General features: G+C 58.7%; 1 protein-coding gene across 1 annotated transcript; it reads left to right on the top strand.

Annotated features, from left to right (window-relative positions):
• Positions 1 to 1,659: 1,659 nt before the first annotated feature.
• On the top strand, positions 1,660 to 13,453 carry LOC144277756 (retinol dehydrogenase 8-like). The gene is made up of 7 exons (XM_077838736.1): positions 1,660 to 1,774; positions 4,892 to 5,004; positions 5,687 to 5,848; positions 6,842 to 7,021; positions 8,712 to 8,805; positions 10,667 to 10,850; positions 11,850 to 13,453. The coding sequence occupies exons 2-7, from the start codon at positions 4,908 to 4,910 to the stop codon at positions 12,078 to 12,080; spliced, it is 948 nt and encodes a 315-aa protein (XP_077694862.1). The 5' UTR covers positions 1,660 to 1,774; positions 4,892 to 4,907; the 3' UTR covers positions 12,081 to 13,453.
• Positions 13,454 to 14,339: the final 886 nt, after the last annotated feature.

Genomic DNA, 14,339 nt, shown 5'->3' with positions numbered 1-14,339 from the left:
CAGATCCCTGGGAAACATCACTATTTATCTCCCCCCATTCTGAAAATGACCAGTTATTCCGACCCTTTGTTTCCTATCTTCTAACCAGTTCGTGGGAGCACTTTCCCTTTTATCCCATGACGGCTTACTTCGCTTAAGAGCCTGTGACAAGGGACCTTGTCAAAGTCTTTCTGAAAGTCTAAGTACAGTATATCCACTGGATCACTCTTGTCCACATGTTTATTGAGCCCCCAAAGAATTCTAGTAGATTGGTGAGGCATGATTTCCCTTTACAGAAGCCGTGTTGACTTTTCCCCAACAAATCGTGTTCATCTGTGTGTCCGACAATTCTGTACTTTACCTTAGTTTCAGTCAATTTGCTGGTATTGAAGTCAGGTTTACCAGCCTGTAATTGCCAGGATCGCCTCTGGAGCCTTTTTTAAAAATTGGCATCACCTTCGCTATCCTCCAGTCATGTGGTCCAGAAGCTGATTTAAGTGTTGGTGACATACTGCAGTGAGTAATTCTGCAGGGTCCCCCTTTATCATTTTAAAGAATTTATCACTGAACTTTGAATCTCAAAAGCATTTTCGGGGTCAGAACACGGAGGACTGGGAGGGGCTCACACGACACAGTGAGACCCAGCAAGTTGTGTTTGGAAATATCTGAGCTGGGCATGGCCAGTACAGGAGCACGTTGGCATGCTAACGCTGTGCAATTTATTCAAGAGGCATAAACTGACGGCGGCTCAGCCCTGGGGTACAGTTGTTTGGAAGTGCACAACAAAATGGCCCAAACCTCAAAAAACACCTTAGCCACATGCTTCAAAGTTTGGCGACTTCAAAATAAAGTGCGCATATGAAAAGAAATCAAGGACAGCAGCAACTCGGCTGTCGTGAGCCACAGTACAAACACAAAGCCCCATGTGCACACTCCAGCCATACAATAAGAAAGCCCCACTGCACGCTCCAGCCCCACAACAACAAAGCCCCACGTGCAGGCTCCAGCCCCACAACAACAAAGCCCCACGTGCACGCTCCAGCCCTACAATAACAAAGCCCCACCTGCACGCTCCAGCCCCACAATAACAAAGCCCCACTGCACACTCCAGCCCTACAATAACAAAGCCCCACGTGCACGCTCCAGCCCCACAATAACAAAGCCCCACTGCACGCTCCAGCCCTACAATAACAAAGCCCCACGTGCACGCTCCAGCCCTACAACAACAAAGCCCCAGGTGCACGCTCCAGCCCCACAACAACAAAGCCCCACGTGTAGGCTCCAGCCCCACAACAACAAAGCCCCACTGCACGCTCCAGCCCCACAACAACAAAGCCCCACGTGCACGCTCCAGCCCTACAACAACAAAGCCCCACTGCACGCTCCAGCCCCACAATAACAAAGCCCCACTGCACGCTCCAGCCCCACAACAACAAAGCCCCAAGTGCAGGCTCCAGCCCCACAACAACAAAGCCCCACTGCACGCTCCAGCCCCACAACAACAAAGCCCCACTGCACCCCGAGTTACCTTGGAGGGGGGCGGGGATACCGGAGGGTGCCGCCCCCCCCCGCCGGGGCGCGACAGGCAGAAGGGCGGGGCATGGGGGGCGCTGGGCAGGGCTCTGCCCCCGCCCCGGGACCTGGGGGAGGCCGGCCTGCAGGGACTACAAGCCCCGGCGTGCTGCGGGCTGGCGGGGCGTTTCCTTCGGCTGGTCGGGGGAAGGAGCCGTAGCTGGAGCCGCTGCAAGGCGGGGACTGGCTGAGCCGGGGATCGATCCAGCTCGCAGCGGTGCAGGTAGGCGGGGGGCTGGGCTCCGAGCTCCCGGCTCCAAGGGCAGCTGAATCCTGCAGCAAGGGGCTCCCCCCACCCCCGTCTCGGGGGGGAGGGGGATAAAGCGGGGCTTCGCCTTGTGCTCAGCCTTCCCCTGATCCTGTGGGGCTGGGAGATTGGGGTGCATGGGGGGGGGTAAAGAAAGGTAGGGGTGCAATGCGGATCGGAGCCCAGGCGGACCCAGGGGTGCACTGGGAAGAGCTGAGAGCTAAGGGGAGCGGGGGTGCATTGATGAAGGGGAAAAGCTGGGTGGGGGGCAGGAAAGATCGGGGTGCCATGTGGTTCTGAGAGCAGGGGTGCACTGGGGAGCAAGAGCTGGGAACTAAGGACCCCTGGGAGGCGGGTGCAGTGGGTGGAGCTGGAAGTCGGGTGCAAAGTGCAATGGGGATGTTGGGAACTGGGCCTGCAGCAGTGACAAGGTGTTTTGGGGGTGTCCATCGGAAGTACAGTACAGAGTGACTCTCTGGGGAGCTGCCTGAGAACCACCTTCCAGGGTGGGGAGCCCGGCGGAGACCTTCCTGTGGAGAGCGGAGCCCCATCTTCTATATATAGCCTGATCCTGCAGGGTCTAGCACCAGAATAAGCCAAGATTAGTCAGGCTGGCTACAGCTGCTGTGTCTGCTGCTTTCCCAGAGAGCCAGGGACGGACGCAGAGCTCTGAGGCTGGTGCCATTTTGAGCAGTAACCACGAATTTCCAGGGAGCGCTGACCATGCCCCCTCCTTTCTCCCACCTGGATCAGACTCCCACAGCCCCGGAGTCCCCCGACTCACATGGCCCATAATTCTGGACCGTACCTGTGGTCAGTTAAAGTTTGTACCGACCCTTGGTACTCGCTGGGTTCTGGGGTGACCCACCTGGGTTCTGTGTCTTCTCTGACCCACAGGCCTGGGTGAAACACTGACACGGCCCTCTGCATTTCATCAGTGTTGATATTACAGAAACACGTAGGTTGTGGCCTTGCACAGAGCCCCAGCCATGATCAGGGCCCACCCCATCGTGCCGGGCACTACACAGACCCCCCATCGTGCCAGATTCTGCACAGACATATAGTGAGAGACAGTCCCAGCCCTGGAGATTTTACAGTATACACAGAGGAAGGCTGGGTATAAGGAATTATTATTGTCCCCATTTTGCAGGCAGGGAAACTGAGGCCGTAACTTGCCTCAGGGCTGCGAGGGGCAGAGCTGGAAACTGAGCCCAGTTCTCCTTTGTCTGCCTGTCACTTTAGATTTTTTTGGGGCAGGGACCGTCTCTTACTCTGTGCAGCGCCTGGTGTGACGGGGGACCCCAATCTCAGCTCTGGCTTGTAGGTGCCCCAAAGTACAAAATTACAGTCCTAGAAGTGTTGCATTTAAAGGGCCTTTCATTGTCTGAGCGACTGGGCTTGTTTTGTGCAAATCCCACCTGCTCAGCAGTCGGCTGTGGACTTCGGGCTCCCTTTTAAAGAGCTTTTATATCCTCAGTCAATATAAACGCAGTTTATAACAGAGCGTAATTGAACAAGAATAAATCTGGAGAAGGATCTCCTCCTTCCAGGCCCAACCCCCTCGTTAATCGTCCCCTGGCCCCTTTGCCCGCTTGGATGCTTCCCTGTGCTACCCAATTGTGACGGAAGTCTCAGCCGGGTGAGATCAGCAGGATGGGCCTTTCGTCCACAAAGAAATCAAAGCTTAGATCAATAATAGCCCAGCTTCCGTCCTTCGTTTGGTTATAATTCCCCACCCGGTGCTGCGGCCGACCGGCGAACAGCCTTGCTGAGTCTGAACTGGGTCAGGGGAGAAACCCAAAGCCCGGGTCCGGCTTGAATAATTGAGATCCAGGGCAGGAGTTGCCATGAGGAGCTGTTGCCTGGTAATTATTAATTGCCGACTGCCTTGGCTCGGGGCCCTCTGTCGTGTCTGGCCCGTCAAACGGCTCCGCTGACGAAACCTGATGTTTGCCAACTTGTCGAGTTATTGGGGGTGTTGTGGTATCCCCTGGAGACCCCATCTGCGATCGGGACGGGGGGCCCGTCGTGCCGGGTGAGAACCAGTCCCGTGCTCCAATGAGCTCCCAGCCTAAATAGACCAAGGAGGGGAGGGGGAAAAGAAGCACAGAGCAGCTGTGCCTTGCCCAAGCTCGCCCAGAGGCCGAGCCGGGAAATAGAACCACTGCCCTCGTCTGCCCCCCGTGCTGTGGATTCCTGGCAGAGCTGGGTCACCAGCAAGCCCTGATTCCCCCCCCGCCCCCGTTCCCAAGCGTGCTGACCCAGCCGCATCGGCGGGTGCCGGGGCCCTGGAGTGTAGACGCAGCCTCCGGGCAGCAGCGGGTTCCTGGCAGCATGAGAACGGCCCCGGCCCCGGACGACGGGAGCGTCCCGCCTGGCTGCGTCTACACCAGGGGTGAGGGCGGCTGGTTACGGCGCGTGGGGGTTGGGCTCTTTGCTGCCCTGCGCCCGGTCGCTCACGTCGGCCTCCGTTTGACGGGCGGAGCCGGCCCCGGGGATGAGAGGCTGAGCGGTTCCAGAATAGAACCACATGTGCTCCCGCGGGAGGGGGATGGGCTGAGGCTGGTGCCACTTCACCTGGTGGAAATCCTCTCCTAGGAAGAGACCGGGATCGGGGGGTGTCATGCAGAGGGCAACCAGATCAGTGAAGCAGGAGATGGGACTGGCACAACCGAGTAGATCGGTGGGGGGAGGGAGAGCTCAGTGGTTTGAGCGTTGGCCTGTTAAACCCAGGGTTGCGAGCTCAATCCTTGAGGGGGCCATTTAGGGATCTGGGAAAAATTGGGGATTGGCCCTGCTTTGAGCAGGGGGTTGGACTAGATGACCTCCTGAGGTCCCTTCCAACCCTCATATTCTATGATTCTATGCCTCACGCCTAACATCCCCAGCCCCCATTAAGCCCCACTCTCCCCGCCAGAGCTGGGGATAGAACCCAGGAGTCTTGATGCCGCCCTCCCCTCTAGGTGCTCTGCTCCCTTCCCAGAGCTGCAGCTAGAACCCAGGGGTCCTGACTTGCAACCTTCCCACTCTAACCACTAGACTCCACTCCCTCAACCCTCTTTGAACCTGACTTCTCTTGCCTGTTTGTAACAGACAGACAGACAGAGGGATGTCCTGCAGGACCGTGCTGCTGACTGGCTGCTCCTCCGGGATAGGGCTGGCTCTGGCCGTCCGGCTGGCTAAAGATGAGCTGAAGAGATTCCGAGGTGAGAAGGTTGGGATGGGGATTATAAAGAGCTGGAGAAGAAGAGGAACCTGGGGCATAGGGCAGGGAAATGATAATGATCTTACTACTTCTATGGCCTTTTATCCCCAGGGGCTTTATAGCCCTATGTGCCGAATCACTTCTCCCACCACTGAGATGCAGCCACCTCTGGGGTGGGATGTGGCTGCTGTTAATACAGAGATTGTTCAGCCAGTTTTGAAATGCAGCCACTGTTGGGATGGGGTGTGGTAACAGTTTGTGCTCACCCACTGCTGAGATGCAGCTGCCTCTGGGGTGGGGCACAGCAGCTGTTAATACAGAGATTGCTCAGCCACTGCGGAGATACAGCCACCTCTGGTCCTGCCCCATTAAATGGCACCATTCTGCCTCACAGCACCCACTGGTGCCACACTGGCATAGCCTGCGAGGGGAGAGCACCCCCTACTGAGCCCCCACCCTGGTTCTGCAGCACAGTTCCCCCTAGTGCATCAGAGTCTGCACAGACAGCCCCCCCAACTCTCCTGTGCCCCCTACTGAGCCCCTCACCCTGCAGCACCCATCTTTGCCCTGGAAGTCTCCCATCCAAGCACCAGCCAGGCCCGAGCCTGCTTAGCACAGGAGTGGGGCCCTGAGCTTCCTGACTGGTTTGAACCCTCCTGGCCACCCCCCATCTCTCTGCCTAGTCATCGCCACCATGAGGAATCTGGACAAGCGCGAGGCCTTGGAGAAGCAAGCGGGGCCGGCTTTGGACAAGACCCTGGAAATCCGCCAGATGGATGTGACCAGCGAGGAATCCATCCGGCGCTGCGTGGAGGGCATTGCCCAGCGGAGAGTGGACGTGCTGGGTAGGACAGCCGGCCCGGCCGCTCGGGGCTGCGTGGGCCGCCTTCCTTGGAACGCACCCGGTGGGGGGAGGTTGGGGGACCGCTGCGCTCTTCCTTGCAGGCAGTGTGGCTCCCTTACCCCCTGGCCCCACAGACCCACCGTGGGAGTGGGGGCCGGAGCAGCTGGGGGTTCCTCCAGCGGAGGGAGTCTAAGGAATTTCTTGTCTTGGGTGCCTTGGACCCCGCCCACTTAGACACTCCCGTTTTTCTCGCCTGTAACTTACACAGCCCCTTACAGGTAGCGGCTGCATTTGCTCCCCTGAGTCTCTACTCCTGACTCCTGGGTGCGTCAGTGGCAAACCTTGCACAGGCGTTGGTAAAGGGGTGTGAGGCTCAGAGGGGAGGCTGGTGTAACTGGAGGAGCTGGGTGGCTTCGCCCCGCTCATTTGCCCCCGCGAAAAATCCGGCCACAAATGCGAGGGCTCTTCGGCGCTAAGGTTGCTGTGTGGGGCAAGGGGGCGGTTGACACCGGATCTCACGCACGTGCGCCCGGCTGGCCTTGCTGGGTGGTGACCAGGCTTCGGCTGAACAGGGAAGGGGACGCGCTGTAAAGTGGGGATCTTGATGCCTTCCCCAGCAGAGCTGAGCCCCTGCTCAGGGAGAGCATAGGAAACGCCATATGAGATCAGACCCCTGGGCCCATCTAGCCTGGCGTCCCCCAGCCCCCATGCCTTCCTACCTTGGATGGGCCCATCTAGGATGTCAGGCCATGAGGCCTGTGGGGTCGCCCCGCCCGAAGGAAAGGATAGGGAGCCCCATGGTGCGGGCCCGCCAGAGAGCCGGATGGGCCGTTTGTGCTTCTGCCTTTGGTGATCGGAGCCGGGGGGAAAAGAGGATCCCGGCTGCCCCCTGTCTCCGTGGGGCTCCCCACTTCCAGTCTGCGCTCACCCCCGCCCCAGTAGCTGCCATACCCTGGGGGGTTCCTGGGGCTCGCATGTCCTCCCCCCGTTGCAGTGAACAACGCGGGGCTGGGCATGATCGGGCCGGTGGAGAGCCAGAGCGTCGCTGCCATGAAGAGCCTCTTTGACACCAACTTCTTCGGGCTGGTGCGACTGGTGCGCGAAGTCTTCCCCGACATGAAGCGTCGACGCCGGGGCCACATCGTGGTGATGAGCAGCGTGCTGGGGCTGCAAGGTGAGACCGGGGGACGGGGCAGGGAGGGCTGTGGCCCCTGGGGACCGGCTGCACCTTGCTGATTTGGTGTGGGGGAGGGGGACAGGTCCAGGCTCCTGTTGGAGGTGATGGGGGGCCCCTGCTGTGTGGAAACCACCCAGAGCCGCAGCCTGCCCCCCCATGGGACACTGACCTCCCCCCTTTCCCCTTCTGGGACCCCTCAGTGAGCCCCGGGCTTGCTCCCCACGGGACCCCGCCTCCCCACTCTCCTGCTGGGACCCGGAGCCCTGGGCTCTCCCGCCCCCGTGAGACACCGACCCCAGTGTGCTGGGTGCTGTGTGTTATTTATTAGGTGTTGTGACCGGGGTCCTAATGGGGAGCCAGCTGTGGTCACTCAATTAGGGTGAGCTGGGAAGAATGGGGCAGCCAAACCCCCAAAAGCTGGTGGATATTCCAATACTTAGCAAGCCAGCTTAAAATAGCTTCTTTATTACCTCACTGGCTGCTCAGAAGTCCAAAGAACACAGTTCCCTTAAAGTGATCCAGCCTCGGCCTCCATCCAGGTACCCACGTCAAATATGATGAAAATTTCTGTAAATCTTATTTCATCCTATAAAAGAAAAGGTTCTCCCAATCCCGAAGAATCGGACACATGACCTCCCAGGTGAACGCATGTTTCCGATCTTACCCAAACACCCGCTTCAGCCGATTCTTATTAACTAAACTAAAATTTATTAAAACACAAGAGAGAGAGAGTCTGGTTAAAAGATCAATATACAGACAGACATGAGTTCAAGCCATTGAGGTGCAGATTCACAGCAGAGACGGTGAGCTTTGTAGTGGCAAAGAGTTCTTTTGGAAATAGTTCATAGGCGATAGTCCAATGTCCAAATCTCATATTCCGGGTGTACCAGCATAACTGGGACCTCAGTCTTGTGACTCAAACTTCCCCTGATGAAGTCTAAGCAGATCTGAGATCACAGAATCAGGACCCAAGGCTCTTTTATACAATGTCATGACCTCTTTGACAAGTTGGGATTTCCTTGGGGAACAAAAGGTAATTAGGATGACTTTGAAGGAGGTCCATCACCGGTTCTTAGCTATATGAATTAGCATAAGGCCATTTGATGTTCCTCCACCATTCACAGTACAGCTCAAAAAGAGATGAATACCGAGATATCCCGTGTTTGCAATTCATTTAAATGCTAGGATCTTCTTTTGACCTCTGAATGATCAGAATACAGCGTAGACAGGGACTGTTGATTACATTGTCCACCCTACTCACACATCTGTAAATACACAAAAACACAAACATTATCTCCCCACAGGTCTTTTGAGGGTTATTTATTTTGCAGGATGTTTAACCCTTTCTAGCCATGCATCACAGGTGTATTACGGTAGCCCCTAGGAGCCCCAGCCATGGCCCAGGGCCCCACTGCGCTAGGCGCTGTACAAACGCAGAGCAAGCAGCTGGTCTCTGCCTCCAAGACCTTACAATCGAGATATAAGACAGGAGATGGATGCGGGAGCCCCAGGAGCTGGTGGGACAATTCTGGTCAGTACCACGGGCAGGTGTCTCCGCTCCCTGGCGGCCGACCCCTCGTCAAGTTCTGGGCAGGCCCTCCCGGCATAGCAGAGCCTCACCCTTTGCCGGCCCAGCTCCCTCCCCTCTCTCTGCTTGACCTGACTCGCTCTCGCCTTTGCTCGCCAGGCCTCCTCTTCAATGACATCTACTGCGCCTCCAAGTTCGCTGTGGAGGGTTTCTGTGAGAGCTTGGCCCTGCAGGCACTGAAGTTTGGTGTGAAGTAAGTCTGGGGGGGCAGGGCTGTGTAGGGGAGATGAACCCCAGTGCTACAGGGGGGCAGTGGAAGCTCCCGTCCGAAGCTCAGAGGGGTTGCAGGCAGGTGGCCGCAGGGAGCGGACGGGAGGTGCCTGGTCGCTCCATTGATCCATTAGGCCGACTGGGCAGCCCCCACCAGGGCTGACTTTGCTGGTGCTCAGAAAAGGGGGACGGACCCACCAAGGTTGTGAGGGGTGGGGTCCAGAAGGCCTCTCCCTCCCCTTGCCCCATGGGCATCCTAGCACTGTTGGCTTAGTGCAGCGGTCACCAACCGGTCAATCGCAATCTCCGGCGGCACAGTGGGGCTGCCGCTAAGACAGGCTCCCTGCCTGCCCTGGCCCCACGCTGCTCCCTGAAGCGGCCCCGGGGGCGGGGGGTCTCCCTCCGCGCGCTGCTCCTGCCTGCAAGCATCGCCCCCGCAGCTCCCGTTGGCTGGGAACGGGGAGCCAGTGGGAGCTGCGGGGCTGATGCTTGCAGAGAGGGGCAGTGCGTAGCCATGTGCCTTCCACGCTCCCCCTCCCCGGGGCCACAGGAGTGCTTTGGCCCCTTCTGGGAGCAGCTGCACCGCCGACCAGAAGCTGCCAGAGGTAAGTGCTTCTGGAGCCAGCACCCCGAACCCCCTCCTGCACCCTGAATTCCCTCCTGCCCTCTAAGCCCCAGTCCTCAGCCCCCTACTGGAGCCAGTACCCCGAACCAGCCCTGAGCCCACTCCTGCACCCTGAACCCTAGCCCTGACCCCCGCTCCCAGAGCCTGCACCCCAACTCTGCCCAAGCCCTGACCCCCCCCAAATCCCAACACTCTGCCCCAGTCCAGTGCCCGCACCCCCTCCTACACCCCAACACTCTGCCCCAGCCTGGAGCCCCCTCCTGCACCCCAACCCCCTGCCCTAGGCTCAGCCCAGAGCCCGCTCCCACACTGCGAACCCCTCGGCTCCAGCCCAGAGCCCGCACCCCCTCCCAAACCCCTACCCCAGCCTGGTGAAAGTGAGTGAGGGTGGGGGAGAGCAAGTGACGGGGGGTGGGGGTGGGGGGGGGGCTTTGGGGAAGGGGCGGGGCCTTGTGGGAGGGGTGCGGTAGATCCTGGGTTGCCCTTAAATTCAAAAAGTGATCTTGGACATAAAAAGGTTGGAGACCACTGGCTTAGTGCATCATGTGTGCACGGAAGGGGAGGTATCGACTGCAGTGCTGGGATCTTAGGCTGGGTGCACCAGGTATAAGGATATTGGATTATATGGCCCAGCCATCTGAGATGGCAATGCCGGGAGGTGGGACTCCAGAGTTGGTGGGAGGAAGGGATGGAGGTAAGCGGGTGGCGGGAGGCAGGGAGCAGTGGGTGAGTATAGAGGGGAAGGTGGGAGGGTGGAGGATGGATGGTTGGATGCAGCAGTGGGTGGGTAGAGGGAGAAAGGGCTGGAAGGAGGGATGGATGGAGCAGTGGGTGGGTAGAGGGAGGAAGGAGGGATGGATGGAGTAGTGAGTGGGTAGAGGGAGGAAGGAGGGATGGATGGAGCAGTGGGTGGGTAGAGGGAGGAAGGAGGGATGGATGGAGCAGTGGGTGGAGGATGGATGGTTGGGTGGAGCAGTGGGTGGGTAGAGGGAGGAAGGGCTGGAAGGAGGGAGGGGTGGGTGGTCTGATATGGGAAGGGCAGCAGGTGGGGTGCTGGACTAGAGGGCCCACTGGCCTAAGGAGGTGCTGCACCAACCTGTACAACCCAGTGCTCTGCCCCTGCATGCCAGCTCCTATCTGCGTGTGCCCTAACGGGCCCGGAGCCAGGCCCTGGCTGGGTACATGAGCTGTGATGTTACTGTCTCCTGCTCCTCCCCAGCATCAGCCTGATCGAACCCGGGCCGGTGGTGACCGAGTTCGAAAGGAAACTCTACGAAGAAGCCGCCTGCATGGACCTGTCCGCCGTTGACCAGGAGACACTGGACATATTCCAAGGCTTCTACATGGCCTATTCCAAGGAAGTCTTCACAGTGCTGGGGCAGTCGCCAGACGAGGTGGCTGAGGTAGGGAGCCATCTCCCCACCCTCCCACGCTGACCCGCTACCCCCTTCCTAGCCCTATAGTACTCGGCTCTAACCACACTGGCACTGGGGACCCAGGGAGGACAGGTGGGGAGTTAGATCCTAGGGGCCTGCTTGCCAGAGGTTCTCAGCACCCCCAAATCTAGTGGTGGCACCGGGAACAGCCGGGGCCGTCAGACCAGCTCTGGGCTAAACCTTCAGTTGCTACTCAGGCTCTGTCCCAGCCATCTGCCACGTGGGGTGGGGTGGGGTGTGAGTCTGTGTAAGGGCAGGGCGACCAGTGGTGAAGCAAGTATGTTACTGCTCAGCCCTTTGAGATCAATAGATAAAAAGCATTTTTGTTGAGCTCGGCACAGCTATCCCTGTTTTACAGAGGGGGGAAACTGAGGCATGGAAAAGGGAAGGGACTTGCAGAGCTGGGAACAGAACCCAGGAGTCCTGGCTCCCAGCCCCCCCACTCTAATCACCTAGGCAGTACCATAATACACCGAAGAAATAACATACAGTAGCCAGTGTAGTGGGGCTTGAGCCATGGCTGGGGCTCGTAGGTGCTACCAAGACCAACAATAAGTGCTAATCAGAGTGGTGCTGATTTACCCCAGATCTGGCCCATTGAGTCCAATGGAGCCATGATTATTTATCTTATCGTTGTGCCTGGGAGCCCTAGCCCTGGCCCAGGTCCCCATTGTATTAGGTGTGTTACGGTAGAGCCTAGGGCGCCCCAGCCGTGGCCCAGGACCCCACTGTGTTAGGTGCTGTACGTTATTAGGTGTATTACGGTAGAGCCTAGGGCGCCCCAGCCGTGGCCCAGGACCCCACTGTGTTAGGTGCTGTACAAATACCAGCTGGGGACATGGCCCATTGACCCCAGTGGAGCTGTGGCTGATTTTCATACCAACTGGGGATCTGCCCCGTGCAGGTTAAGCCCAGGGCGTGTCGGTCGAGCGTCTAACGGGCAGGCCCTTCCTCCGCTCTCCCCAGCATACGGCCAAGGTGATCATGGCAGAGAAGCCACCTTTTCGCTATCAGACCAACAGCCTCTACACGCCCATGACCACCCTGAAACACGCCGACCCCACCGGGAACCTGCCTCTGAACACCTTCCACCAGATGATCTTCCAGCATGACCGGCTCTTCAAAGCCAGCCTCAGCCTCCTCAAGATGCTGCAGTGGAGGAAGAGGAGGGACGTGTCCTATAACAAGTCTCCTTGAGACGAAGGCACCAGGCCCCTTCCTCCTCCTCCCTGGACAACACAGACAGCTCCAGCTATAGATCCCACCCCGCTCCCATGCTCTGTAGCTTCCAGTGTGGACAGCCACTGTACAAGCACAAACCCTTGGACTGAGGGGGAGGCGTCAGCACGGTGGGTGATGGGGGGAGCCGGGGGGAGGGGCAGGATGTTTAGGAGCATGAATCCAGGAGGGGGCTAGCAACACCCCCCGCTTTGCCCTCTTTTTAGCCAGCTGATTCTTTTGTTTTTTGTTGTTTTTTTTTAAAGTAAATTAGGGGTGTTAAAAGGATTTAAAAAAAAAAAAAACTTTCAAAAAGTAGAGGAAGGAGGCCCTGCTGGGCCTAGGACCCAGGAGTCCCGGCCCCCACTCCCCTTCCCAGGGCTGGGGATAGGACCCAGGAGTCCCATCCCCTTCCCAGGGCTGGGGATAGGACCCAGGAGTCCCATCCCCTTCCCAGGGCTGGGGATAGGACCCAGGAGTCCCATCCCCTTCCCAGGGCTGGGGATAGGACCCAGGAGTCCGATCCCAACCTCTTCCCAGAGCTGGGGACAGAACCCAGGCGTTTCCAGAGTCAGGGATTGAACCCAGGAGTCCGGGTGCCTGGCCAAATGCTCCAACCACTAGTCACCACTCCCCTTCCATAGCTGGGGCTAGATCCCTGAATGTATTAAGTTGTCACACACACACACACACACCCCCGCTTGTGAGGGTGGACCCAGCTGTGCTTCCACCGGGGGGGATAGACATCCTCCACGAGGAGGTAGCCCAGCAGGTGTGTGACACGGCTTGTAGCCCTGGGCGAAGGGAGCCGTGGGGCATCAGGCTATGTCCCCCTGACACTACCGGGGAGGCCTGTAGGAAGATGGCCGGGGTGGCTCGTCCAGGGAGGGGATGACTACGGCACTTGCTGGAGTTAGGGGCACCGTGTTTGCCGGCAGGCTGGGAGGGAACTAGAGCAACCAGACTTGGCAGACTCTCAACGAGGGTTCGATGCAGCTCCTGGCCCTGGGTTCAAGTGGGTTGAGTGGCCCGGCTTGGGGCAGCAAAGCAATTTAGCTGGCATCTCTTAGGCACGCCCTGGGGGCCGCAACAGCTCCCAAGAGGGGGTGAGCGTTTAGTCTGCAGCCTCTTCCTCACGGCCCTGCACCCTCCAAAGGCCAGTTTCCTGATCTCCCCCTCTCCTCAATCTCCCGCTGCGGGGGCCGCTGCCCCCTGCCCAGCACCTGCGGTAGTGCTGGGAGCATGACTTGTAGGGCGTGCAATGACTCCCCCAGCAGCTGTTCAGGGCCCAGGCAGCCCATCCGATCAACCTGCCGCGGTGCAGGAGTCCCTCAATAAACAGAGGTGCTGGAGCCTGGTGGCTGGGGTCAATTTTTAAGTCGTTGGAAAATGGCAGCTGCCCGGCAGGGGCGTGGGAACTCTCACTTCTTAGTCCGCAGAGGGAAGGGCAGAGGCAGGACAGCTGGGGCCCTACAGCTGCCCCATAAGTTATCCCCCCCATCCATGGTACTTACAGCCCCCATTACAGTAGTAGCTGAGCCCCTCACAACTGCAAGTGTATTTAGTCTCCCCCCCCCCACTTGGGGCAATAGGGGTTAAGTGGCACAGAAGGGCTAAGTGAGGTGCCTATGGTCATGCAGGAAGGCTGTGGCAGAGGCAGAATCAGGGCAGCTGTACCCAAACCCCTGCACTATCATGGTTGCCTGGAGAAGCCCTCTTGTGCTTGGGGCTCTACCCCCATGAGGAGAGCACCATCCCTGCCCCCAACAGCCACCCTCCACTCCCCGCATTGAACCTGGCTCCTTGCCTGGAGCAACAGCCAGGAAGCCAGGAACTCCATCTTAGCTGATGGAATTGACACGGCAAGCGTGGAACCTGGTGGAAGCCCCCTGGCCTAGATCAAGGGGAGGGGGCAGAGCTGAGAGCCTGAGCACTAACCCAGCTCCAGGATTGGAGGCCTCAGGGCCGTAACCCGCAATGGGGGCTGTGCTGGGGTGGACGCTGGACGTCCTAGACCGTGCTGATCCTGCAGGGCTACAGGCCCTATGTATAATCAATTGCTTCCATTGCACCCCAACGGCAGCCTTGTGTTCTCTGGTCCAGCACCACTGCATCCAAACAAGCATCACCTAAGGCAGAGGGGGGGGGCCACATCCCGCCTGTGGGACCCTCCTGCCCGGCCCCTGAGCTCCTGTCCCAGTATGCTAGCCCCCGGCCCCTCCTCCGCAGCCTCAGCTC

This window comes from Eretmochelys imbricata, chromosome 20 (genome assembly GCF_965152235.1).
Source record: "Eretmochelys imbricata isolate rEreImb1 chromosome 20, rEreImb1.hap1, whole genome shotgun sequence".
Lineage (NCBI taxonomy): Eukaryota > Metazoa > Chordata > Testudines > Cheloniidae > Eretmochelys > Eretmochelys imbricata.
The sequence above is the reverse complement of the archived record's forward strand: the minus strand, read 5'-3'. Positions and strand labels throughout refer to the sequence as shown.